Source organism: Oncorhynchus tshawytscha, unplaced genomic scaffold, assembly GCF_018296145.1.
Source record: "Oncorhynchus tshawytscha isolate Ot180627B unplaced genomic scaffold, Otsh_v2.0 Un_contig_11440_pilon_pilon, whole genome shotgun sequence".
NCBI lineage: Eukaryota > Metazoa > Chordata > Actinopteri > Salmoniformes > Salmonidae > Oncorhynchus > Oncorhynchus tshawytscha.
The window spans coordinates 79,692-106,718 of NW_024609089.1; the positions used below are offsets into that span (position 1 = coordinate 79,692).

Here is a 27,027-nt window from a genome sequence, read left to right on the forward strand (position 1 = left end):
ATCCCTTCTCTAGCTTCTCTAAACCAGTCCATTGATTATACATCCCTTCTCTAGCTTCTCTAAACCAGTCCATTGATTATACATCCCTTCTCTCGTGTTTCTAAACCAGTCCATTGATTATACATCCCTTCTCTAGCTTCTCTAAACCAGTCCATTGATTATACATCCCTTCTCTCGTGTTTCTAAACCAGTCCATTGATTATACATCCCTTCTCTAGCTTCTCTAAACCAGTCCATTGATTATACATCCCTTCTCTAGCTTCTCTAAACCAGTCCATTGATTATACATCCCTTCTCTAGCTTCTCTAAACCAGTCCATTGATTATACATCCCTTCTCTAGCTTCTCTAAACCAGTCCATTGATTATACATCCCTTCTCTCGTGTTTCTAAACCAGTCCATTGTCCATGGGTTATACATTATACTGTGGAGAACATGTAAACTAGCATAATGCTAACAATCGACAATAAGGATTAGTTTTCTGCAAAATACGTTTCAGAAACTGGAGGTTACAGTACAGCAGGCTTTCTGAGTACAGCAGGCTTTCTGAGTACATCAGGCTTTCTGAGTACATCAGGCTTTCTGAGTACATCAGGCTTTCTGAGTACATCAGGCTTTCTGAGTACATCAGGCTTTCTGAGTACATCAGGCTTTCTGAGTACAGCAGGCTTTCTGAGTACATCAGGCTTTCTGAGTACATCAGGCTTTCTGAGTACAGTCAGGCTTTCAGGCTTTCTGAGTACATCAGGCTTTCTGAGCAGGCTTTCTGAGTACAGGCTTTCTGAGTACATCAGGCTTTCTGAGTACATCAGGCTTTCTGAGTACAGCAGGCTTTCTGAGTACATCAGGCTTTCTGAGTACATCAGGCTTTCTGAGTACACCAGGCTTTCTGAGTACAGCAGGCTTTCTGAGTACAGCAGGCTTTCTGAGTACATCAGGCTTTCTGAGTACAGCAGGCTTTCTGAGTTATATAATTTGATGTACTGTAACATGGGTTAAATTTGATTCAATTGAGCCAGTGAGAAAATGCATATATATATATATATATTTTTTTTTTTTTTTGCTATTGATAAATGAATGTTATGTGCACACTTCGTGTATCAAAATCAAATTATTACTTTTTACTTTTTTTATTATTACTTTTTTTCTTTCAGACCATTTGAAATCCCTCTCCAAGACACCAATATGTCAGAATAAACCAGTGTAATTTAAACACCATGGGTAGATTAGGCTTGATAGAAAAAAGAAGAGAACAGGTACTTCAAAATAAGAGTTTTATTACATTCAATGGGAATTGTGACTTTTAGCAGCCTTTTGGATGTCAGGACAGCAGGAATCTCAGGCATCAATGCCGCTGACCCTCACAGGCATCCATGATCCTTCTGATGGAGCGAACTCTCATCATGGTGCTCATGCCCATGTCTCTGATACTCCTGTACTCTCCAGGCCTCACGTACATCATCCTGCCTCTGAAATGGGGCTGCTCGTACATGAGCCAGTGTCCGTCCATCACGTTGCAGGACTGCATCTCGGACATGCGGTAACGCTCCTGGATGGACTCGCAGTCTTCCATCAGCTCATGCATCTGGCCTCCGAAGCTCTCCTTCTCGTACAGCCTCATTCTGAACTGTCCCCGGTGCTGTTGGGGAGGGAGAACATTGACAGTTACTACCGTGTGTGTACTCTATGCTTCCAGTATTATAAGTATCATTGCTTGTCAGCTGACTTATACAGTAATAGAGGCCTGGACCACGTTCATTAGGGACAAACTGTTTTGATAATACCTAAACTTGTTCAATTAGAAGACATATTTTTGTTTTCTGTTACAAAACGTTTGGCCTGCTGAACATGACCCAGGTGAAAAGCACATCAAGTATCAGATGCACAGAGTCAAAGTAACTCAAACTTCATCACCATTCACGAACATCTAGCTACTCAAAAATATAAAAATGCACTCTTTATATGAAGAGAAATAGCACGAACAACATCATAAATATAACCATGTCATCGTCAAACACAAGGAGACTGTGGACGTCTTACCATTGGGATCATGCGGCAGGAACGGATGGACTCCAGCATGGTCATATCCCCCATGCCCATCACGGAGCCCATACGCTGGAAGTCGGAGTACTCTCCCCTCTTCAGGAACATCTGGTTGCCCATGAAGTTGGAGCGGTCGTAGATGACGAAGCAGCCCATTTCCACCCTGACCGACTGGCAGCGGTTTAGGTACATGTTGAGGTCGGGGCAGTCGCTGCTGGTCTCATAGCTGCGACCCTGGAAGTTCCTGTCCTCATAGAAGATGATCTGAGAGGGTGATTTGATTGAGAAAATGATTTAACCTATGACCTCTTCACCTATGTTGAGAAGATTATAAAGGCTATGATTTTAAATGTTTTACATAATTCATATAGTTAATCATTATTAATTGATTGTGATTAATTTGTCATTACTATTAATAATTAAAAACATAATTATAAATTCTTAACTTTGTATATAATGCATATCAACTGCATGATCTCATATAATAACTCTATATTATTTTAATAAAACAAAAATAGTTTAGTATTATTTAGCTGAAAAACGTTGCTTTATTCTCACAGATTGATATGATTAGGATTTTGTGGTTATAGCTGCTATGCAAGACACTATATTCATATCTCAATGGCCAGCTCTTATAGTGAATAAAAATCCCCTGCCCTGTATTACCCTGGTCATGGCTACGCTGGTTTAGCTTGATGGTGAAGCTTGATTAGATGACACGCAGAAGACACGGTGTGTTGTGTAGATCCAGTGGCACTTTTATATTGACATTGGGTCCACAGGGCACCTTGCATACCTTTGTGCTAAATAGCATGAGTCATCACAAGGCCCACGTGGGGCTTGTATACATTTTACACAGCACATCTACATGAGTTATTATTGGATGCTGAATGCAGCATGGGGGCCATGACAGGTATTGTTCTCATCAGAAATAGAACATGGCATATTCTTCAGTTTGGGTGATTATGCTAGATGGTACTTTACCAGGTCAAAATACAGTTACAGTATATTTACTAGTGAACTTGCTCACACTTAGTGAACTTGGTCACACTTAGTAAACTTGCTCACACTTAGCGAACTTGGTCACACTAAGTGAATTTGGTCCCACTTAATGAACTTGGTCCCACTTAATGAACTTGGCCCCACTTAGTGAACTTGGTCACACTTTATATTAAGTTGCTCAAACACCATATAGCTAGTTACCTGACATTGTATTTATTGGGGTGATTACATATCTACACAGTATACTGAGAACAGTATTTGACCAGTTTCTTTTTAATTCTATAATTGTTGATAAACCTTATCTGTTGAAAAGTTTACAGCTCTGTATTGTAATTACATGTTGAAAGCTTTGGACTATAAGGTTCGTTCTGCATTTTTGTCAGGCTTGAGTTATTGACATAGCCTTGTTCTTTTCAATGTTATCTTCCTATGTATACTCTAATTACCCCAATTCATGTTAAGTTCAAAAGAATAGCAGATAAAAATGGCTGACACCATTCAAACCAACGAGGGTTCAAAACTGTAAAGCCAATCTTCTCAGAATCATCTTTTTGCAGATAGAAGCTTATAGTCCCAAGCTGTCGATCTTGGTTAGTAATATATAGTTATACAGTTGCTGCACATCATGAATGAAAGAAATGTGAACACGTTTTTAGTCCAACTCAAGCACAGCATTTCTCAGCAGGACAAAGACGATGTAGATAGAGGGTTGTTTTAAAGGTGGGTGTATGACTTCATGAGGACAAGCACTGGATGAAGAAACATGACTATTTGGCAGCTTTACTGGTCTGACCACATTAACAACATAACATCAACAACTTTCTGGTTCTTCTCAAAATAATAAAAAATAAGAATCAGAGGACAAAGTAATTATCAGGTAAATAATGAAATAATAAAACAATACTGATTCCCTACATTTTAGAAATACATACACTTACCGGTCTAAAGTTTTAGAACACCTATTGATTCAAGGTTTTTCTTTATTTTTACTATTTTCTACATTGTAGAATAATAGTGAAGACATCAAAATTATGAAATAAGACATATGGAATTACGTAGTAACCAAAAAAAAAAATCTAAATATATTTTATATTCTTCAAATAGCCACCCTTTGCATTGATCACAGCTTTATACACTCTTGGAATTCTCTCAACCAGCTTCATGAGGTAGTCACCTGGAATGCATTTCAATTAACAGATGTGCCTTCTTAAAAGTTAATTTGAGGAATTTCTTTCCTTCTTATTGCATTTGAGCCAATCAGTTGTGTTGTGACAAGGTAGAAGTATACTGCCATACAGAAGATAGCCCTAATTGGTCAAATACAATATTATAGCAGGAACAGCTCAAATCAGCAGAGAGAAACTACAGTCCATCATTACTTTAAGACATGAAGGTCTGTCAATACAGAACATTTCAAGAACTTTGAAAGTTTCTTCAAGTGCAGTCGCAAAAACCATCAAGCGCTATGATGAAACTGGCTCTCATGAGGACCGCCACAGGAATGGAAGACCAAAAGTTACCTCTGCTGCAGAGGATAAGTTCATTAGATTTACCATCCTCAGAAATTGCAGCCCAAATAAATGGTTTATACAGTTCAAGTAACAAACACATCTCAACATCAACTGTTCAGAGGAGACTGTGAATTAGGCCTTCATGGTCGAATTGCTGCAAAGAAACCACGACTAAAGGAAACTAAGAAGAAGAGACTTGCTTGGGCCAAGAAACACGAGCAATGGACGTTAGACCAGTGGAAATGTGTCCTTTGGTCTGATGAGTCCACTGTATCTTTGTGAGACTCGATGGGGGTGAACGGATGATCTCTGCATGTGTATTTCCCACAGTAAAGCAAAGAGGAGGAGGTGTGATGGTGTGGGGGTGCTTTGGTGGTGACACTGCCTATCATTTATTTAGAATTCAAGGCACACTTAACCAGCATGGCTACCACAGAATTCTGCAGCGATACGCCATCCCATCTGGTTTGGGCTTAATGGGACTATCATTTGTTTTTCAACAGGACCCAACACACCTGCAGGCTGTGTAAGGGCTACTTTACTCAGAAGGAGAGTGATGGAGTGCTGCATCAGATGACCTGGCCTCCACAATCCCCTGCCCTCAACCAATTGAGATGGTTTGGGATGAGTCTGACCACTGAGTGAAGGAAAAGCGGCCAACAAGTGCTCAGGATATGTGGGAACTCTTTCAAGACTGTTGTAAAAGCATTCCAGATGAATCTGGTTGAGAGAATGCTAAGAGTGTGCAAAGCTGTCATCAATACATAGGGTTGCTATTTGAAGAATCTCAAATCTCAAAAATATTTTGATTTGTTTAACACTTTTTTGGTTACTACATTATTCCATATGTGTTATTTCATAGTTCTGAGGCCTTCACTATTATTCTACAATGTAGAAAATAGTACAAATAAAGAAAAACCCTTGAATAAGTAGGTGTTCTAAAACTTTTGACCGGTAGTGTACACAGTGCCATAAAAAAAACGATCCAGTAAAATAATACCTCACAATAAAATAATGCTACAATGTACATTGAATTCCATCTCAGTTCCATCTCAATTGATCTGGAATATTTGATCAAATACTAATATACTACTAGTATTAGGGTAGCTAGGGTTAGCTGGAAACAAACATGATCCTCTATTTTACCCCCAGTGACATAGTTATAAACGTGGCATTCAGTACGTGACACTATAGGACTGGCTTGCACAACAATATAGAATGATGACTCATGGAGTTCTAGAACAATAAATATGGAGATGTGAATGCGGTCCAAGGTATAAAAGGGACAGGAGGTTGATGGTCCAGCATTCCATCTGAAATTGGATAAGAGATTGGATCACCATCACCATGACCATGGGCAAGGTAAGTGCCACTGCAAGTCTTCCTCCATGCCCATCTCTCTGGGTCTATCCAAGCAGCCCTGCATCCAAAGAAGACTGTCAGATCGGAAACACAAGGCGTTGCTAATCAAATGAGCATCAGTGCACTAATTTCAACATATCGAGCACTAACTGTGTGATTGTCTGTGTAGATCATCTTCTACGAGGACAAGAACTTCCAGGGTCGTTCCTATGAGACCAGCAACGACTGCGCTGAGGTCACCTCCTACCTGAGCAGGTGCAACTCCTGCCGGGTGGAGAGCGGCTGCTTCATGGTCTATGAGCGCCCCAACTTCATGGGTCACCAGATGATGGTTAGGAGAGGAGAGTACCCCGACAACCAGCGCCTGATGGGTATGACCATGAGCGACTGCATCAGGTCCTGTCGTAACATCCCCAGTGTAAGTAATGGAGTGTGTAGCTGCTTCTTAGCTGATGCAGATAGTTTCAACAGCAAGGGTCGTGAACTCATGTCATCAACAAGATTTGACATTTAAATGTATGAGTCCACCGGTTGGATCTACAGTAGTTCCATATCTGTCTGACCTGTTGCTTTTATCAACAGTATAGGGGCCAGTTCAGAATGAGGATGTATGAGAGAGAGAACTTCGGAGGCCAGATGCACGAGCTGATGGACGACTGTGACTCCATCCAGGATCGTTACCGCATGTCCGACTGCCAGTCCTGCAACGTGATGGAGGGCCACTGGCTCATGTACGAGCAGCCCCACTTCAGAGGCAGGCAGATGTACGTGAGGCCTGGAGAGTACAGGAACCTCAGAGAGATGGGAAACAGCTCCATGAATAGATTCATGTCGGTTAGACGTATCACTGATTCCTGTTAAAATCACAACTTTTTAGTTTAACTTAATAAAGTGTTACATTTCTAATTATTCCTGATGTGTCCTAGTTCATTAAAACAGAGCATAACAACCATCTCATCAATCAAAAGGAACCAATTAGTAAGACAAGTGCATAAGGTCTGGTGTCTGCCATGAGCCAATAGGCTTGGAAAGTGGACATGTCACAAAGAGGGAAATGGAACCATTAGTGAATACCCCTTATCAGTTCTGGAGGTAACATTACACTTGACAGCAAAAAACGGTGAGACAGCTAACTAGCTGTAAATAAATTAATTGTTTTGGCCTGCAGATTAGCGATGTTAGTTAGCCAGCTTGGCTAAGTTATTTACAGATTGTTAACAGACACTCCTAAACTCTTTTACTAGCTACTGTACGACTGTTGTGTCAAGAACATGCCTCCAAAAATTACAAGGAGTTGTGTTTACATTTCAGTAGTTAAGGAGTTGCAGTTGTGTTTACATTTGACAGACTGTGATATAATCCACTTTCTAAGTGAATGGTGCTGGTTATAGTTTTAGAAGGCTACAGCACTAACCTGTAAACATGTACTGTACATGCTAAACCACTCCTTTACAAAGATCACTCTTTCATTTTAATCAGGCATGCTAATTTGACAAAGGGACATGGTGTCACCGACATTCAAAATGTTGAGATAATCTGTAATTAGATTCAATGACAAAGAATTTAATCTGAATCCATAAATATGTTCAGTAAATATAATGCAATATGTTTAGAAAGGGGATAGATCACAAATATAAGCATTATTGCAGCCACCTTATCAGTTTTGGAGTTCTATGAGTTTTGGATGCAGCGTTATGTTAGCTAGCAAAGAGCGGTGCAGGAGCTACCTAACTAAAAAAGCTTCATTGTTTCACCCCAGGTACCAAAGTTAGTTAGCTGGCTAGCAAAAGTTACATACACTTAGTTAGTACCCTCTCCTTCAGTCTCTTGCTGCAGTAGCTATCCTAGGGAAATGGTAGGCTGGCCTGATTTATTACATTCAACAAAGTTTCAACTTAGACTCCTTTGTTTGTGTAACTCATAATAATCAAGTAAATTCAAAATAAGTTAAAGGCAGACAACATGATGGGCAAATTATATTTTGTTAGTTATTTTTTACAGTAGGTTGCATACTCTACCCCTCAAATGGTACTTTCAGTAGTTTGACCAGCAGATTCCACGTTGGACGAGCTGACTTTGCCGGTTATTAGAATTACTGACCATTTGCTACTGCAAGAACGAAGGGCATTAAGTTCAATAACCCAAGATGTACGAAATTCACGATGAGCCAAATTACCCACAATATAGAGCAACACTGCAAGTGAATGTTGTGGTCCTGTACATTTTTTATTTTACCTTTATTTTACTAGGCAAGTCAGTTAAGAACAAATTCTTATTTTCAATGACAGCCTAGGAACAGTGGGTTAAACTGCCTGTTCAGGAGCAGAACGACAGAACGACAGATTTGTACCTTGTCAGCTCAGGGATATGAACTTGCAACCTTTCGGTTACTAGTCCAACGCTCTAACCACTAGGCTACCCTGCCACCCCATAATGAAGTTGTCTGTACAATGTACCTTTTTTATTTACAAATGTTCCTTTTTAGATCAATTTACTCAATTGCATTACCTAAGTTCAACTCAAGAGGATGTCACGGACACATACCGTATATGAGTTTCTATCATTCATATGGACTATCCATTATTCTGGTGCCTGGTGGGCTTCAGAATAATGTCTAGATGTAAACAAGGTAATAATCATCATGAGCTGTGTTTGAATCTGTATCAGGGTAGTAAGGTGGCAGTGTGCACCTAAGTTGGATATGATATAAACATATCCAGTATATGCAATATTAGTTGTTTCAGAAATCAGCATGGTGTATATTTTAGGACTACAATATAAACAAGTCTCCTAAACCAAAAGCATTTTTCCATTAATTGACACTAAAGGAAATATAGTGCTTTCAGAAAGTATTCACACCCCTTCCCTTTTCCACGTTTTGTCGTGTTACAGATTGAATTTAAAATGGATTCAATTGAGATTTTTTTGGGTCACTGGCCTACACATAACACCCCATAATGTCAAAGTGGAATTATGTTTTTCTAAATTGTTACAGATTTATTAAAAATGAAAAGCTGAAATGTCTTTAAGTCAATAAGTATTCAACCCCTTTGTTATGGAAAGCCTAAATAAGTTCAGGAGTAAAAATGTTGCGTAACAAGTCACACAATAAGTTGCATGGACTCACTGTATCCAATAATAGTGTTTTTTTAACATGATTTTTCAATGACTACCTCATCTCTGTACCTTGTAGGAGAGGAAGGAAACCGCTCAAGGATATCACCATGAGGCCAATGATGACTTTAAAACAGTTACAGAGTTTCATGGCTGTGATAGGATAAAACTGAGGATGGATCAACAACATTGTACTTACTCCACAATACTAACTAATTAACAGCCTTTACAGAATAAAAATATACCAAAACATGTATCCTGTTTGCAACAAAGCACTAAAGTAATACAAAATTAACTTTATATCCTGAATACAAAGTGTTATGTCTGGGGCAAATCCAATACAACACATTACTGAGTACCACACTCCATATTTTCAAGCATAGTGGTCCCTGCATCATGTTATGGGTATGCTTGTCATCGTTAAGGACTGGGGAGTTTTTCAGGATAAAAAAGAAACAGAATGGAGCGAAGCACAGTCAAAATCCTAGAAGAAAACCTGGTTCAGTCTACTTTCCACCAGACACTGGGAGATTAATTCCCCTTTCAGCAGGACAATAACCTCAAACACAAGGCCAAATCTACACTGGAGTTGCTTACCAAGAAGACAATGAATGTTCCTGAGTGGTCGAGTTACAGTATTGACTTAAATCTACTTGGAAATATATGGCAAGACCTGAAAATGGTTGTCTAGCAGTAATAAACAACCAATTTCACATAGCTTGAAGAATTTTGAAAAAAATAATGGGCCAATGTTGCACAATCCACTTTTGGAAAGCTCTTAGAGACTTACCCAGAAGGACACACAGCTGTAATCGCTGCCAAAGGTGTTTATACAAAGTACTGAATACTTATATAAATAGGACATTTCTGTATTTAATTTGCAATAAATGTGCAAAAATATCTAAAAACATATTTTCGCTTTGTTGTTACAGGGTATTGTTTGTAGATGGGGGAGATTTTTATTATTTTTTATTATTCAGCCTGTGACACAACAAAGTGTGGAATAAGTTAAGGGGTATGAATACTTTCTGAAGGCACTAGAGACAAAATATTATCATTCACTTGTACTAGAATGATCATTAAAGTTTAGGTAAGTAATACATAGACAATGAAACATGCATTTCAATGATCCAATATTTATTTTGAATGCCAGAAAAATAAGAATCTCAGACTTCAATGATGCTGGCTCTCGCAAGAATCCAGGACACGTCTCATGGAGGTGTATCTGTTCACGGAGCTGTTGCCCATCTCTCTGAGGTTCCTGTACTCTCCAGGCCTCACGTACATCTGCCTGCCTCTGAAGTGGGGCTGCTCGTACATGAGCCAGTGGCCCTCCATCACGTTGCAGGACTGGCAGTCGGACATGCGGTAACGATCCTGGATGGAGTCACAGTCGTCCATCATCTCGTGCATCTGACCCCCAAAGTTCTCTCTCTCATAGACCTGCATCCTGAACTGTCCTTTGTGCTGTAAAGTTAATAAGGACACATATTTAAAGTAAGAACATGATCAAAGTAATTAAATAGGAATCTGATCAGTTTACAATCAAAAACTTACATTTTTTGATACATTGTATTAAGCTATATATACTATACATATGACACTATAAATGCATCATATATAAGTTGTTTTCCAATAGAGACATCTTACCATGGGGATGTTACGGCAGGAGCGAACGGAGTCAGACATGCCCATACGCTGGTAGTCACCATACTCTCCTCTCCTCACAAAGTACTGGTTTCCCTGGAAGTTGGAGCGGTCGTACACCATGAAGCAGCCGCTCTCCACCCTGCAGGAGTTGCACCTGCTCAGGTACGAGGTCAACTCAGGGCAGTCTGAGCTGGTTTCATAGGAACGACCCTGGAAGTTCCTGTCCTCGTAGAAGATGATCTGGAGCAACCAACGAAAAAGGCATCAAGCACAACACAGAGAGGAAAAGGATATGCCTCAAATCAAAAGTAATTTTTAATCAACTAAATAATTAAATATTGAAATGTAAACAAATTGTTCTGTAAGAAGAACTACTGGTAATGAATTTAGTAAATCAACAATGAAATGGTCAAATGTAGAAATGAGGCCCACAAACTCAGCCATGAAGAACAGCTCTTCAAATGTAATTGAACATTACTGAACATAAAAATATATGTTTAACATCAAAACTGTAACTTAACAATTCTAAAATAAATAAATAAAATAAAGTAAATTGCTAATGTATCAGGCAGAAAATCCAGCTATACACCACTGTACCTTGGCCATGGTGTTTGTTTGCTGCGGCTCTGGGATGTTGTCCAATAGGCCATGTTCACTCAAGCTTTTATACCTTATACCATTTCAAATGGCTTTTTGTTATTCAAATTCCCCATCCTGATGAATAAGCAGGATGCTTCTTGCTGTTGATTTTGTGCAGCTGTGTCCTTGGCTGGCACAAGCAGAGAGACAGTGGGCACGAATACTGTATTAGAATTATCATGTGATCATAGGTATTTAAAACATGTAGCTGTTTTTATCATATTTTACCAAGAGTATTTACAAACACTTTTTACATGTATTGGATTGTGTTTTACAAAAGACCAACACTTTTCACCATCATTATAATTGGTTTGGAGTATGAAATATATGGTGCAATAATTGTTTACTTCATTTTTTTAGGCTGTGAAGATGGATCTTAATGATTTGTGTATTGTATTTAACATACACATTTTAGGGGGGGGTGAGAATGTGTCTGTCACCATGACAACTGTTTTGAGAGGTGGATGTCAACAGTCCTGGGAGCAGATGGGGTCACGAGGTCATGCTCGGTTAATCCTGCAGTGACTCAGCCTATAGGGGGACAGAGGCTAGGGGAACTCAGAGTAAGGGAGACCAACCCAGCAGTTTACTTATCATTATTTAACGCCCACACCAGTAGAAATTCACTTTTTACAGCTAAAAGATGATGGCCACAGCTTACCTACGACGTTTCACAACAATGTAAGTTACTAAATCATCATTTTAGTCAAAGTATGATATATTTGGCCTTGAAGTGCCAAACTGAATGTGTGACTTCGGATGTTTCCGTGAGTCTTCCGTATCTTTTCCTATTAGATGATGTGCAAATTATTTTCTGCATATGATTCGTTTCAGGGCTGGGTTTTCTTTAAACGTTACCACCCACCAGCATGGCAATGTTTTTGTTATCCCGCTGTAAAGTTCTTCCTATTCGCAAATCGACTGAGAGCCAAACAGCTTTTCTCAATAGTCTACATGTGGGTTTCTACTAGATAAAAACAGCCAAAGTCAGACTTGGCTATATCATACAAATTCATGAAAACAAAAATGTGCTTTTTGGTCTTAATTTAAGGTTAGGCTAAGGTTAGCGGTGTTGTTAAAGTTAGGGTTAAAGTGAGTTAGGCTTAAAATCCTGTTTTGTGACTTTGTGGCTGTGTTAACTAGTGACGAATCTACACTTCACCGATTTGCCACGGAGAAATTTAAAATAGGGGGGCCAAGTAAGATTTTTACACTTTCCTTTTTTACCAGCTAATTATCATAATCCATTGGATCATATCAGATTTCACTTATTTTTTAAATAGTCTACATAGATGATTTTATAAATGGTCAAATTGTGTGATATGATTGTATTTTAGAACACTACTACACTGATTGAGGTGGATGATTTTTTTTTTTTTTAAATGTACCTTTTAACTAGGCAAGTCAGTTAAGAACAAAATCTTATTTACAATGACGGATTTAACAAGTGACATCAATAAGGGGTCATAGCTTTTACCTGGATTCACCTGGTCAGTCTGTCATGGAAAGAGCAGGTGTTCTTAATGTTATGTAAAGTCATTGTATAGCTAGCTAGCTAGCTTGCTGAAATGATAACAGAGAGAACAAAGAATATAGCTATTTGATTATGTTCTTGTGCACGTCTAAATATTAATGACGTCTGGAAGCCGACAGTTTCACTGGAATTATCAAAAACTGAAAGAGTCAGACAAATGTCAGCCCTCAACAACTGGTATTGGCACAGTTTAGCTGAGGCTCATCTCTTGACAGGTAGGCTGGTAGTTAGTTTCTGAAATAATTATTTTCACCTGACCTAAAGTACGCCTGTCTTAGTTTAAATTGTACTCATATAACGTTCATTAGCTAGCTAAGGTTAGCATGCTAGCTAGTTACACTGACAGCTGTCAATCAGTGTTGTTATTTCTCTGCTACGCGTGGGAATCACCACAACGTTCCCATCCCCAATTCCATAATATGTTTTAGCAGTCTAAGTCAGTCTGAGGTGGAATCTAAACAAGAACAACAATTTCTGCTCTACGACATGAATTACTCTAAATACTTCCTCGGAGGTGGGCCTTTATAAGCATATAAGTAATGCAACCAATTATGAAATGATGAATGCTTGACTTTACTGATGGATGATAGAGGGCCATTAAGAGTTTATTTACATTCAAAGATGTTGGCTCTGATGACTAAATATGGAAAAGCTGCATGCAGTACTTGCGGTAATGATCGGCCTACATAATTATATAGAAATGCAGCCTGGTCTCAGACTAGACCTAACATAGAAAATGTATGATAACTATTTGTTTAGTATGGTTTCATAAGACAGTTTGAAATCTAAGGCAACCCAAAGGATGAAAGTTAAAATCTCATCACGGACAACTTTAGCATTTTGACTACTTACTACTTTTTAGCTACTTTGCAACTACTTAGCATGTTAGCTAAACCATTCCCCTAACCTTAACCTTAATCATTTTAGCTAACCCACATTCCCTAACCATAACACTTCCCCTGACCTTAACCTTAATCCTTTTAGCTAACCCTTCCCCAAACCCTACCCATTTAACCTAACTTTTACACTTAAAACTAACCTAGATTTTTTATATGTATTTGTCAATTTTTTATTGAACCTGTATTTACCTAGGCAAGTCAGTTAAGAACAATTTCTTATTTACAATGACGGCCCACCCCACCTAGCTAATGTTAGCCACCTAGCTAGAATTTGTAACATATCATGCGTTTTGTAAATTCATAACATACTGTATGTTTTGCAAATTCGTAACATATAATAGGAATTGTAATTCGTAACTTATCATACTAAAATTGGTGATGGACATCCACAAATGAATACATACCATACGAAACATAACATATCATACTAAATGAAGTGTCTCGAATTTACGTACAGAATAATACAAAATGCTCTGAGACCAGTTTGAGAAAGGATCCAAGATTGAGAAATATGCCTAGTTTAGCTGAAAGGTTGTTTTTCCAGTATTTTCATGATCAAGGTTAGAGTTAATTTAGCTCTCATTGACATTTCATTGAGTATCCATAGTTGCTTTCAGTATACATCCACTTCAATTTCTACCAAGGAATGATTTGACCTCAAATCAGTATCAAGTAACTGTCAGAAAATCTGTTCACAGAGAGTGGTAGCGAGGCAAATATCTTGCCAATATCAACACCTGCTTATCAACACCCCGCTTATCAATTAAAAATAATCTACGTGTTTGTAATTTCAAAAATCACAACTGAAGTAATTATTAAAAAACACAAGATACTGTATTTCAAGGCCAAGTAGCAATTTAAATGTTCGTATCATTTGAAAATGTAGTACAATACAGCAGAAACAGTTAGATGTTTTTAAAAATATATATTTTTTAAGTACAAATCTCACATAAACAAGCAGATCATCTTTGATATCAGACGAAGAAGAAACTTGATCAAGTCCATTTTCCTCAACAAGAGTAGTGGAATAGGAAACACACTCAGTATATCCTAGATGTAAACCCCAACAGAAAAATAAATGATCATAAAGTAGTCCGAACAGAATTCTGTGACTTAGGCCTTTAACATTCATTTCACTGTTCCAGCAATCGTTTGTTAGAGAATCATTAGACTGGAACAAAGAGAAATTAAACATGACCAAATCATTTTTGCTGATATGCAAATCGGCCTCATTTGGATATCAAAGGCTTTCCACACTCTGCACATTTTGTTTATACATAAATACTTTGACGGTGCGGCAGCTAATTAAGTAGTAGCCTGTGCTGCAAAATGGTGAAGGTAAGGTGACGCATTAAAAAACACATCTGTATTTATCAGTGATGATAGTAACTTCAATGCATATACCTTGCATTTGGGTTCATATGTTTATTCATTCATGTGCAGCCAACACTCTTCATACTCTTCATATTCCTGCAAACACAAAAAGTTAACTTGATAATAGTTTGAAGATATGGCTTTGCCATTTTTATATGACTTTGAGAATGTCTGAATAAAGTGTTCATGTAATATGTGATCCTGTAGTAATATGATATTTGTTTTCCTCCGTAACTCACCACAGAGTATTCTCTGCTTCCCATGCTTCCTTAGATCACATTCTACGAGGAAAATCATTTCCAGGGCCGCTGCTATGAGTGCAGCACCGACTGTGCTGACCTGCACTCCTACTTCAGCCGCTGCAACTCGGCGAGGGTGGAGAGCGGGGCCTGGGTGCTTTATGAGAAACCCAACTACAAGGGCTACCAATACATCCTGAGCCCAGGGGAGTACACAGACAACCAGCAATGGATGGGATTCAACGATAGCGTCAAGTCCTGCCGCGCCATCAAAAACGTAAGATGATTCCTTGCATATCCATATTTCATATCATAATTCTCTCCTCCCTCCCTCCACACTCTCTCTCTCCCCCTCTTCTGTATGCCTTAAAAAAAAAATCTTAGTCCCATAGTTCCCAGCAGTTAATGTGTCTCTTTCATTGCAGAAACTTGTAACACAAACCATATGCATTTAAAATTTGCTCTGAAAAATGTGTACAAAAAAAAAAGTAAAATATGATGTTTTGATATTCTCGACTAGGAGGTAAGCTAATCCTCCCTCTTGACTAATATTGTATAAAAGTCTATGTTACAGAATGGGACTGAGATAGTGTTTCATACAGGGTTAAGTGGACCTCAGGCCCAGAATGCATCAGGGAATAACACACTGCTCTATAATCCAGCAGACAATACAAGCAGACAAAAGCAGACATTTTTGGCAGCATTTTACCCCCACGTCCGTCACTTTAAGAGGAAATATGCCAAGAAACCTTTAAAGGGGCATTTTCCGTTAATAGTTCATGCCCTTCGAACACGAAAAGAGACTAACAAATCCACGTTAAACATGCTACAACGTCATTTAAATTTGAATGAGTTCTATATTTAAAATAATTTATTGACCAACATAAGTGAAGATGATATCTTACATGTAGTTTATTATATTTAACATGAATGTACGGCAGCTATAGCTAATATGATGTCCAACTGAATTTCAGAAGCCTCTGAAACACCCAATAAATTATATTACAGTAGATTTGGTACAAAACAAAATCCTAACTAACCCTTCACAATGTTTGTCTTTCTCTCCCTCTGTTCCTGCCAGGTGTATGGCAACGTGTGGAAGCTGAGGCTGTACGAGAGGCCAGACTTCGGCGGTCAGATGGTGGAGTGGGCCGAGGACTGCCCCTCGGTCTACGAGGCCTTTAAGTTCCGCGAGGTGTACTCGTGCATGGTGACCCACGGCGCCTGGGCCTTCTACGAGCTGCCGAACTACAGGGGACGCCAGTACTTCCTGGAGCGCGGCGAGTACCGCCGCCACACAGACTGGAGTGCCGCCACTGCCGCCGTGGGCTCCTTCCGCAGGATCACCGAGTTCTAGGGCTCTGTGACCTTTGAGCGTGGGATCGAGTTGTTCTCTGGTCTTATTGAGTCTGTGTGACATGATCCAATAAAAAATGAACTATTTGCAAATGTCTGAAACTCGTTTTGTGATCTGTTGAGGTGAGAAACAAACATGTGCAAAAGATAACATCAAGGTTCCATGAGTTTGGTGGTAGGACACTATAATCCTACCACAATGCTAAACTTTTCTGACAAGTCAATTTCATAAGCGACCTTCTGAGTATTCTGAATGTCAATTAACAAACTGCCAAGCAAACCGAGAACATTCCCAGAGCATTAGCTAACAGTCCACAGTCCCAGGTTCTAGTTAGGGTTTGAGCTAACTTTAGGATGATAACGTCCCACAAACATTCAAAGACTGTAACATTATTATCATTGGCAAACTTAAAGATAATGGACATTATTATACTTTATTAGGGTATTGTCCAAACATACACTACATGACCAAAAGTATCTGCTCATCGAACATCTCATTTCAAAATCATGGGCATTAATATGGAGTTGGTTCCCCTCCTTTGCTGCTATAACAACCTCCACTCTTCTGGGAAGGCTTTCGACTAGATGTTGGAACATTGCTGCGGGGACTTGCTTCCATTCAGCCACAAGAACATTAGTGAGGTTGGACACTGATATTGGCCAATTAGGCCTGGCTCGCAGTCGGCATTCCAATTAATCCCAAAGGTGTTCAATGGGGTTCAGGTCAGAGCTCTGTGCAGGTCAGTAAAGTTCGTGTTGCGCGTTTGTAAATTCATCAATTATTCTGCGCTCTGACACACTCAGACGGAGAGTGCTCCGAAATCGGAGTAGTTAGCCAGAGGGAATTTGCGAACGTAAGATCTATACTAACTGTATAACAGTCATTAAAGTTCTTGCTAGCTAACCAAATGACTCCTGCATCTCTAGCTGTGTATAGCCACTGAAAAACGATGAGGGGAAATAGACAGTCACTCACCCACTCCTCCAATGACATGACATCCTCCTAGCAGCTAGCTAGCTAAAGTTAGGCTCTGTGTTTTTAACTTGCTACATAAATAGATACGCTAGCATATTAGCCAGGTTATGACTGATTTGTGATCACTTCCCTTGCTAGTTTGATTGTAGACATTCCCAGCCTTAGTTACATTCGTCCACTTTTGTCCAGAATATTGAGTCATTGAAACTGAAACGGTGCATCCCGAATGGAGGCAGCAAACAATATACCAGGCCAGCTGTGATTTACAACCTGATGGTAATATTTTTTAGACTCTCAATACATGTATTGGTGAATTATATGAATCATGCATTGAACTGCATCCATATATTCTGCCAACAATGCCTTAGTGTACATCATGGAACCTATATAACCTATTTTGTAAACCTCTTGCTGCCTGTAGATGATCATCTGGTGAAACTAGCATGTGAATATATTTCACATGTTTTGCACATGATTTCTCTGTTGTACTACTAGTAGTTTAGTGGAGGAGTAAATCATATACCTCCACTACACTACTTTGATACGCATCAGTGGGGATTAAGAAGTGAGTATAAATAATGCCCAATAAAAGAAAAGTGGGTATACGGTTTATACCTGTGTGTATCCTCCACTACCACCACTGGCCCTTTGTGTTTTACAAAAATTACACTCTCCTACATCAGTGTGATGGTATTACGGTTGTGGTCCTTTCAGAATCACCAACCTGTCACATACTGAAGGCCTATAGCGGTTTAATGTGCTGACTGAATGGAAGCTGATAATTAGGAGTTTAATGTGCTGACTGAATGGCAGCTGATAATTAGGAGTTTAATGTGCTGACTGAATGGCAGCTGATAATTAGGAGTTTAATGTGCTGACTGAATGGCAGCTGATAATTAGGAGTTTAATGTGCTGACTGAATGGCAGCTGATAATTAGGAGTTTAATGTGCTGACTGAATGGCAGCTGATAATTAGGAGTTTAATGTGCTGACTGAATGGCAGCTGATAATTAGGAGTTTAATGTGCTGACTGAATGGAAGCTGATAATTAGGACTTGTTTACTCCGCTGGTCTCGGTGAGTCAAGACCGAGTACAAATGTATCCCCGACACTGAGTCAAGACTGAGACACTCAATATGTGGTCTTAAGACCTCTCGAGTACTACAACACTGATATCTGGTGTGTTACATTGTCTCACATTAGTTTGGGGCGAGACTTTTTTTTTAAGCAGGTAGTGACAGTGGCTGGGTAAACAACCCAAAGCATGTACTGCAGTCTCTCCTTCTCCTTGTTCATAACCTCATTTCAGGGTACCACAACACATTTGTAATTTTGAAATGTGTTGGTGAACTATCCCTTTAAGAGGGGTTATAGACATCATCATAAGCACCATCAGCAGTGTCAAAAAGATGCACATGAATAGTCCTGTTGTGCAGACCAGACCTGTTGTCCTATTGTGCAGACCAGACCTGTTGTCCTGTTATGGAGACCAGACCTCTTGTCCTGTTGTGGAGACCAGACCTCTTGTCCTGTTGTGGAGACCAGACCTCTTGCAGGTTCTTTGACAAATGAAAAAGGATGGGCCCTGACCCAAAACATTTGATATCAAACCAATGTCCTCTAGTGCCCTTGTTTTGGTCAGCATGGTGTACGGTATAAAGTGCATTTGGGATGGTTTGCACTTTCCATTTGTCTTTGTTTGTAGATCGGGGCATCAGTGCTTCTGAACAATGTGATGAGTCTGGATTTGAATTACTGATTGAATTATATCCAATTCAAACAGTGCTAAGTAACCATGTGCTTGCGTTTGTTGTCCTGGCTGCATATAAAGAGAATATTGGTGGAGCTTGGTGGTTTAATGTATCACGCCTGGCCTACTGATAATTAACCATGGAAAAGGTAAGCAGAGTTATTGATAAAGTTATCACAAAGTTATTGATAATGCAATCACATGAAGTTATTGATAACGTTATCACAAAGGTATTGATAAAGCTATCACATTAAGTTATTGATAAAATTACCACAAAGTTATTCATAAAGTTATCACAAAGTTATTGATAAGGCTATCACATGAAGTTATTGATGAAGCTATCACATGAAGTTATTGATTAAGCGATCACATGAAGTTATTGATTAAGCTATCACATGAAGTTATTGATAAGGCTATCACATTAAATTATTGATAAAGTTACCACATTCAGTTATTGATAAAGCTGTCACAAAGTTATCCAAGTTATCATAAAGTATAACTCTATAGTAAGTTATATACAAACTGCATATGTCATTGAAGTTGCAGAGAAACTCATAATATGTATTATACAATGGGTGGGTCTAATCCTGAATGCTGATTGGTTAAAACCGCATTCCAGCTGGTGTCTATTCCACAAGTTACCACAGGCTTCTCAGGAATTATCACTTAATTATATGATGTTTGGTGTCAGATCACCTTCTACGAGGACCAGAACTACCAGGGACGGTACTATGAGTGTGACAGTGACTCCAGCGACCTGCACACCTTCCTCAGCCGCTGTAACTCAGTCAGGGTGGAGGGGGGATTCTGGGTGGTGTACGAGAGGCCCAACTACATGGGCTTCCAGTACGTGCTGACCCCTGGAGAGTACCCTGACTACCAGCGCTGGATGGGATTTAATGACACCGTCAGGTCCTGTCGCATCATTAGGAATGTGAGTAGAGTGGATGGATGGACAATATGAGACTTCTTGAAAGAGTTCATATGGAATAGAGAAGTATAACCAACCTGTAATCATTATACCCAGGTTAGCACCACACTTACAGAGCTTGTTCCTAACAAGACCTTACCACCCTACTGTAAATGTATTTTACATGTCTGGTTGTGCAGTTATTGTTCAGACATAAAGGGGCAGGTCAAGATATCATTTTTTTTATTTAGATGGTCATATCTTCCCTAAAAAAACAAATGCTTTAACATTTCGTTCTTGTTGTGATTCTGTTTCCTGACTCCAGGTGGGCAACTCGTGGAGAATGAAGCTGTGGGAGAAACCTAACTTTGAGGGCCAGAGCATGGAGGTGGCAGACAACATGCCCTCCTTCCAGGAGCGCTGGCACAGCCGCGAGGTGAACTCCTGCAAGGTGTTCGAAGGCGCCTGGGTTTTCTTTGAGCATCCCAACTACAGGGGGCGCCAGTACCTGCTGGAGAGGGGAGAGTACAGACGCCACACCGAGTGGGGGGGCATGCAGGCCAACGTGGGCTCCATCCGCTGTGTCAAGTAGTACGGCACGTCACCACCAAGGGTTGAGGATGTGCATCATTGTGTGTAAGAAGTACAAATAAAGTTGTGTTGAAAATCTAAAAAACTTCTTCGCAATATGAGCACAATATTCAGGCTTGAGTGATAGATATGGGCTGAATCTCATTCCTTTATTTTGGTCCTGACCATAGATTTTCGTGACAGTTGTAGTCCGAATTCAAAACCTGGGCTGCATGAGGTAACCCTTTACTTAACAGCGATAGGTGTAATGCTTTGTGATGCAGCTCCAATGCATAGTAAGATGTGTCATAAGCACATTATGACACCCGTGTGTCTTCATATAACGATCCTGTCAAAATAACAGCTATTATCAGCTCAGAATCTCATGCGGAGAAACAACATGTAGATGCTACTTAAAAAGCATTGGTTGTTAGTTGTCACCCAGAAGGGTTAAAGACCTTTTAAAAAGTTTGAACCAAAACAATGGTCAGAGGTTACCAAGCATTACAGTTGAGCTAGTAGGTCCCTGTTCCAGGATCATGGGACTGTAGATGCACCACCACTAAAGAAAGAATATGTAAATACAGGGCCTTGGGAAAGTATTCAGACCCCTTGACTTTTTACATTCTATTATGTTACAGTCTTATTCTAAAATTGATGACATTTATTATTTTTCAATCTACACATAATACCCCATAATAACAAAGCCAAAACAGTTATTTTTTGTTTACATTTTTGCAGATGTACCTTTTTACATGAGTATTCAGACCCTTTGCTATGAGACTCGAAATTGAGCTCAGGTGCATCCTGTTTCCATTGTTCATGCTTGAGATGTTTCTACAACTTGATTGGAATCCACTTGTGGTAAATTCAATTGATTGGACATGATTTGGGAAAGGCACACACCTGTCTATATAAGGTCCCACAGTTGACAGTGCATGTCAGAGCAAAAACCAAGTCATGAATTAATTGTCCGTAGAGATCGGAGGCAGTATTGTGTCGAGGCACAGATCTGGGGAAGGGTACCAAAAAATGTCTGCAGCATTGAAGGTCCTCAAGAACACAGTGGCATCCATAATTCTTAAATGGGAGAAGTTTGGAATCACCAAGACGCTGCCAAAGGTGCTGCAACAACGTGCTGAGTAAAGGGTCTGAATACTTATGAATAAGAATTAGCAAACATTTCTAAAAACCTGTTTTTGCTTTGTCATTATGGGGTATTGTGTGTGGATTGATTAGGAAAGCATTTTTTAAAATACATTTTAGAATAAGTGTCACGGATTCCCCCCGTACTGCTGCTCATTCCATTCACCAGTTCCAGAGGTCTACGTCACCGGCCTTCTAGGCGTCACTGAACTGGATCAGTACCACCAACCCCGGACTGTCTTCTCTCATTACACAGACCTGGTTCCCATTCCCCCTGATTAGTATGTGTGTATACGTGCCCTCTGTTCACCATTGTCTTGAGCGGTTATTGTTCCCATGTTAGTTGGTCTTGTGAGAACCTGTGCTTTGTTATTTCGGCTTTCGTGCTGCGTGTATTGTGCACTTGTTATTACGGGTCTCACCCCGTGTGGTGTGTTGTGGGTCTCGTCCCGTATATTTATTAGAGGTTTTACCTCGCCCTTTTGTTTGGGTACATCCCTGTGTTTTGTATACGTGTTTGTTTTGGGCTTCGTCCCCGTACCTTTCATGGCATGTTGTATTTTTGGGTGGAATATTAAAAACCCCGATTACGTATTCCTGCGCCTGTCTCCAATCATTTATACAACGTGACAATAAGGCTGAAATGTAACAAAATGTGGAAAAAGTCAAGGGGTCTGAATACTCCCCCAAAAAAAAGTAGACTTACATTTATTTATTTATTTTATAAAGAAAGAAGACATTGCTGATTGAAATAGCTGACATTGCCCAAATGTCCAATTCATTCTGATGTCTACAACTGCACTCTCAACACCACAAAATATACTGTACATTATACCTACGTAGTCTCCTGTTTTCATGTCAGGCATGAAACCATGGAGTGAATTATTATTATATATATATATATATATATATATACATAGTCCCAGTCAAAAGTTTGGACACGTACTAATTTCAGGGTTTTTCTTTATTTTTACTCTTTTCTACATTGTAGAATAATGGTGAAGACATCAGAACTATGAAATAACACATGGAATCATATAGAAACCAAAAAATGACAAACAAATTAAAATATATTTTATATTTAAGATTCTTCAAAGTAGCCACCCTTTGTCTTGATGACAGCTTTGCACACTCTTGGCATTCTCTCAAACAGCTTCATGAGGTAGTCACCTGGAATGCATTTCAATTAACAGGTGTGCCTTGCCAAAAGTTAATTTGTGGAATTTCTTTCCTTCTTAATGCATTTGAGCCAGTCAGTTGTGTTGTGACAAGGTAGGGGGGGATACGGAAGATAGCCCTATTTGGTAAAAGACCAAGTCCATATTATGGAAAGAACAGATCAAATAAGCAAAGAGAAACGACAGTCCATCATTACTTTAAGACATGAAGGTCAGTCAATATGGAACATTTCAATAACTTTCAAAGGTTCTTCAAGTACAGTCGCAAAAACCATCAAGCGCTTTGATGAAACTGGCTCTCATGAGGACCGCTACAGGAAAGGAAGACCCAGATCTGTCCTTTGGTCTGATGAGTCGAATTTTTCGATTTTTGGTTCCAACCACCGTGTCTTTGTGAGACGCAGTGGAGGTGAACGGATGATCTCCACATGTGTGGTTCCCACCGTGAAGCATGGAGGAGGAGGTGTGATGGTGTGGGGGTGCTTTGCTGGTGACACTGTCTGTGATTTATTTAGAATTCAAGGCATACTTAACCAGCATGGCTACCACAGCATTCTGCAGTGATATGCAATCCCATCTGGTTTGGGCTTAGTGGGACTATCATTTGGGACATTGACCCAACACACCTCCAGGCTGTGTAAGGGCTAGAGGAGAGAGAGAGATGGAGTGCTGCATCAGATGACCTGGCCTCCACAATTACCTGACCTCATCCCAATTGAGATGGTTTGGGATGAGTTGGACCCCAGAGTAAAGGAAAAGCAGCCAACAAGTGTTCAGTATATGTGGGAACTCCTTCAAGTCTTTTGGAAAAGCATTCCTGGTGAAGCTGGATGAGGGAATGGCAAGAGTGTGTAAAGCTGTCTTCAAGGCAAAGGGTGGCTACTTTGACGAGTCTAAAATCTAAAATATTTGTTTAACGCTTTTTTGGTTACTACATGATTCCTTATGTGTTATTTTATAGTTTTAATGTCTTCACTATTATTCTACAATGTAGAAAATAGTAAAAATAAAGAAAAACCCTTGAATGAGCAGGTGTGTCCAAACTAATGACTGGTACTATTATTTATATACATATATACAGTACATGTATTTCATTTTTTATGGAGTGAATTTCACAACACACAATCCTACGGTTTTACCTCACCGACCTAAAGACGTGCAGAAATAAAACTGTATAAGTCAATAGAAACATAAGGCGATGCACTTTTATACCTATCTAGGATTTGTAATGCAGGAAAGGGTCCGGGATGGGCCTATAACTGTTTCCCTGTGCTATAGTTCTGCAGAGGAACTCATCTGGAATCTCCACCCGGCACAGCCAGAAGAGGACTGGCCACCCCTCAGAGCCTGGTTCCTCTCTAGGTTTCTTCCTAGGTTTTGGCCTTTCTAGGGAGTTTTTCCTAGCCACCGTGCTTCTTCACCTGCATTGCTTGCTGTTTGGGGTTTTAGGCTGGGTTTCTGTACAGCACTTTGAGATATCAGCTGATGTATGAAGGGCTATATAAATACATTTGATTTGACGATCTGTAGAAAGACTGTATGCTGGTAGTTGGTCACAGTGCACCTACCGATTCAACAGAAAGGTAAAGCATGTCGGTATATGCTTTATAACTTGTCATAAGCATGTACTGGATATGAGCTGTTATAATATCTTTGACAAGGCTTATAATATGTTGTGTTTCTCTATGTATCAACATTTTAGCTGACTCAAAATGACTGGTATTTGGTGAGGGTCATAATGAGATGATTATTAAGGGATCATACATGCTCAGACAAGTCTTACAATGCATTATAACTACATCATAAGGCATTATAGCAGCTGGCTTTAGGTAAAGTGTTACAGACAGGAATAGCAAACTGGACCTATCAGAGACTACAGTGTATTCAGACTAATAGCTTTGTTCTAGGAACTGCTGCTCACCGCTGGCAACAATTTTATTGGATAAATTAAAAAGGTTCTGGAATCAGGCGCCGTGGGATCAAAAGGTCAGCGTCGACACAACAGATCATTAAACTTGGCATGAAGCCGTGGTGTTTTAAAACAAACACAGCATCAGCTGTTGTGCCCTAGTTAATAGTGGTGCGCATTTGAATGACAATGATTCCACCGGCCATGCATTTCCATGTCATACCTCTATAAAACTCCCCCAGGGCAGTGTCCTTACATTACCGTATATGTCTAGGGGGATATTTTTGATTGTGTGTAGAATAGTATTAAAAAGAATAATCCAAACATGGACCGCATGCAGGGGAAGGTACTGTAGGTGGCTGTGTGTGTGTGTGTGTGTGTGTGTGTGTGTGTGTGTGTGTGTGTGTGTGTGTGTGTGTGTGTGTGTGTGTGTGTGTGTGTGTGTGTGTGTGTGTGTGTGTGTGTGCGTGCGTGTGTGAGTGTGTGTGTGTGTGTGTGTGTGTGTGTGTGTGTGTGTGTGCGTGCGTGTGTGTGTGTGTGTTCCTGCGTGCGTGTGTGTTCCTTTTTTTTTTTAAAGTAACAGTTTTTAAAAAGACAACAATCCTTTGTGCAGATCTTCTTCTACGAGGACCGGAACTTCCAGGGCCTCCACTATGAGTGCAGCAGCGACTGCCCCGAACTGAGCTCTCATTTCAGCCGCTGCAACTCCATCAGGGTGGAGAGTGGTGCCTGGGTGGTCTATGAGAGGCCCAACTACATGGGCTCTCAGTACATCCTGACCAGGGGAGAGTACCCCGACTACCAGCGCTGGATGGGCAACAACGACACTATCAGGTCCTGCCGGATTATCAGACATGTAAGTCAAGCCACTGTGAGGTGATTTGTGCGTGGTAGTGGTACATGTTGATTACTCATTCAGGGATCTACACAGACATGCAAACACACACACACACACACACACACACACACACACACACACACACACACACACACACACACACCAAATGTAATTATTATAGTGCATCCATTTCCATTCTAACACCACAGTGGTCTTTTGATCTGTTGAAACCTGATGTTGGTGTCCCGTATGAGGACACTGATATCCCAGGTATAATGACACAGCTGATCGATCCCTAGGGATATTGTTCAGATGAAGTTTGGAACTGTGCTCCACTGTGTTGTAGACCACTGGCATGCACAGGATCCGCGTGTACGAGCGCCCTGACTATGCCGGTCAGATGATTGAGTTCAGTGAGGACAGCCCCAACCTGTCTGAGCGTTTCCGCCACCGCGAGGTGCACTCTGCCAATGTGCTGGACGGCTCCTGGGTCTTCTACGAGCACCCCAACTACAGGGGGCGCCAGCACCTGCTGGAGAGGGGCGAGTACAGACGCCACACCGAGTGGGGGGGCATGCAGGCCAACGTGGGCTCCCTCCGCCGCGTCCAGGACTTTTAGACCATCCTTGTCATACAGATGTAGGATCTTAATTTGAGCCAGCTTGCTACAGCAGGAAAATGATCCCGCAGCAACAGGAAATGTTCATTATTATGTGGATTATAATTTTTGTAAGGGAAAATCAAGTGGAAATTACAAACTTCAGAAGCCTTTTTTAAAACTCAAATACACTACAGGTTTTTAATTTCCTGCAACAGGGTGATCAAATAAAGACATTGTTATGCTCAACAGACAATCAGAGGCATCTGACTTTTTACTTCCTCTCTTTTCCTCTCTACTTCCTTTTCTCTTGATATGTCCTGATTGCATGTGGGGCTCTGTAGGGCCATCAATGTTACCGGTCCATATAGATGGTACCATATAGCACACTGTAGATGGTACCATATAGCACACTGTAGATGGTACCATA

General features: G+C 40.1%; 6 protein-coding genes across 6 annotated transcripts; 4 read left to right on the forward strand and 2 right to left on the reverse strand.

Moving 5' to 3' along the window:
• Positions 1–1,259: 1,259 nt before the first annotated feature.
• LOC112255388 (gamma-crystallin M3-like) lies at positions 1,260–2,814 on the reverse strand. Its single transcript, XM_042314164.1, has 3 exons — positions 2,709–2,814; positions 2,040–2,306; positions 1,260–1,638 (listed from the first exon to the last, which is right to left on the reverse strand). Exons 1-3 carry the CDS (start codon positions 2,715–2,717, stop codon positions 1,345–1,347), a joined length of 570 nt encoding a protein of 189 aa, XP_042170098.1. The 5' UTR covers positions 2,718–2,814; the 3' UTR covers positions 1,260–1,344.
• A 2,994-nt stretch (positions 2,815–5,808) lies between these two features.
• Positions 5,809–6,828, forward strand: LOC112255387 (gamma-crystallin M3-like). Its single transcript, XM_042314167.1, has 3 exons — positions 5,809–5,917; positions 6,087–6,335; positions 6,500–6,828. The coding sequence occupies exons 1-3, from the start codon at positions 5,903–5,905 to the stop codon at positions 6,776–6,778; spliced, it is 543 nt and encodes a 180-aa protein (XP_042170101.1). The 5' UTR covers positions 5,809–5,902; the 3' UTR covers positions 6,779–6,828.
• Positions 6,829–10,147: 3,319 nt separating this feature from the next.
• On the reverse strand, positions 10,148–11,433 carry LOC112253624 (gamma-crystallin M3-like). The gene is made up of 3 exons (XM_042314169.1): positions 11,279–11,433; positions 10,682–10,921; positions 10,148–10,498 (listed from the first exon to the last, which is right to left on the reverse strand). Exons 1-3 carry the CDS (start codon positions 11,285–11,287, stop codon positions 10,205–10,207), a joined length of 543 nt encoding a protein of 180 aa, XP_042170103.1. The 5' UTR covers positions 11,288–11,433; the 3' UTR covers positions 10,148–10,204.
• A 3,556-nt stretch (positions 11,434–14,989) lies between these two features.
• On the forward strand, positions 14,990–16,819 carry LOC112253623 (gamma-crystallin M2-like). The gene is made up of 3 exons (XM_042314171.1): positions 14,990–15,091; positions 15,401–15,643; positions 16,448–16,819. Exons 1-3 carry the CDS (start codon positions 15,083–15,085, stop codon positions 16,721–16,723), a joined length of 528 nt encoding a protein of 175 aa, XP_042170105.1. The 5' UTR covers positions 14,990–15,082; the 3' UTR covers positions 16,724–16,819.
• A 2,606-nt stretch (positions 16,820–19,425) lies between these two features.
• On the forward strand, positions 19,426–21,034 carry LOC112253620 (gamma-crystallin S-1-like). The gene is made up of 3 exons (XM_024425523.2): positions 19,426–19,597; positions 20,140–20,382; positions 20,684–21,034. Exons 1-3 carry the CDS (start codon positions 19,589–19,591, stop codon positions 20,948–20,950), a joined length of 519 nt encoding a protein of 172 aa, XP_024281291.2. The 5' UTR covers positions 19,426–19,588; the 3' UTR covers positions 20,951–21,034.
• Positions 21,035–25,397: 4,363 nt separating this feature from the next.
• Positions 25,398–26,704, forward strand: LOC112253621 (gamma-crystallin S-1-like). Its single transcript, XM_042314168.1, has 3 exons — positions 25,398–25,507; positions 25,775–26,017; positions 26,346–26,704. Exons 1-3 carry the CDS (start codon positions 25,487–25,489, stop codon positions 26,616–26,618), a joined length of 537 nt encoding a protein of 178 aa, XP_042170102.1. The 5' UTR covers positions 25,398–25,486; the 3' UTR covers positions 26,619–26,704.
• Positions 26,705–27,027: the final 323 nt, after the last annotated feature.

Excerpts from the sequence above, each read along its gene's own strand:
- LOC112253620 (XM_024425523.2), top strand. Across the intron at positions 20,383-20,683 it reads CCTGTCGCATCATTAGGAAT|GTGGGCAACTCGTGGAGAAT; the intron begins GTGAGTAGAGTG and ends TCCTGACTCCAG.
- LOC112253621 (XM_042314168.1), top strand. The coding sequence starts at position 25,487 with ATGGACCGCATGCAGGGGAAG. Across the intron at positions 25,508-25,774 it reads TGGACCGCATGCAGGGGAAG|ATCTTCTTCTACGAGGACCG; the intron begins GTACTGTAGGTG and ends TCCTTTGTGCAG. Across the intron at positions 26,018-26,345 it reads CCTGCCGGATTATCAGACAT|ACCACTGGCATGCACAGGAT; the intron begins GTAAGTCAAGCC and ends ACTGTGTTGTAG.
- LOC112255388 (XM_042314164.1), bottom strand. Across the intron at positions 1,639-2,039 it reads CCTGCCGCATGATCCCAATG|CACCGGGGACAGTTCAGAAT; the intron begins GTAAGACGTCCA and ends CCTCCCCAACAG.
- LOC112253623 (XM_042314171.1), top strand. Across the intron at positions 15,644-16,447 it reads CCTGCCGCGCCATCAAAAAC|GTGTATGGCAACGTGTGGAA; the intron begins GTAAGATGATTC and ends TGTTCCTGCCAG.
- LOC112253624 (XM_042314169.1), bottom strand. Across the intron at positions 10,499-10,681 it reads CCTGCCGTAACATCCCCATG|CACAAAGGACAGTTCAGGAT; the intron begins GTAAGATGTCTC and ends TTAACTTTACAG.
- LOC112255387 (XM_042314167.1), top strand. Across the intron at positions 6,336-6,499 it reads CCTGTCGTAACATCCCCAGT|TATAGGGGCCAGTTCAGAAT; the intron begins GTAAGTAATGGA and ends TTTTATCAACAG.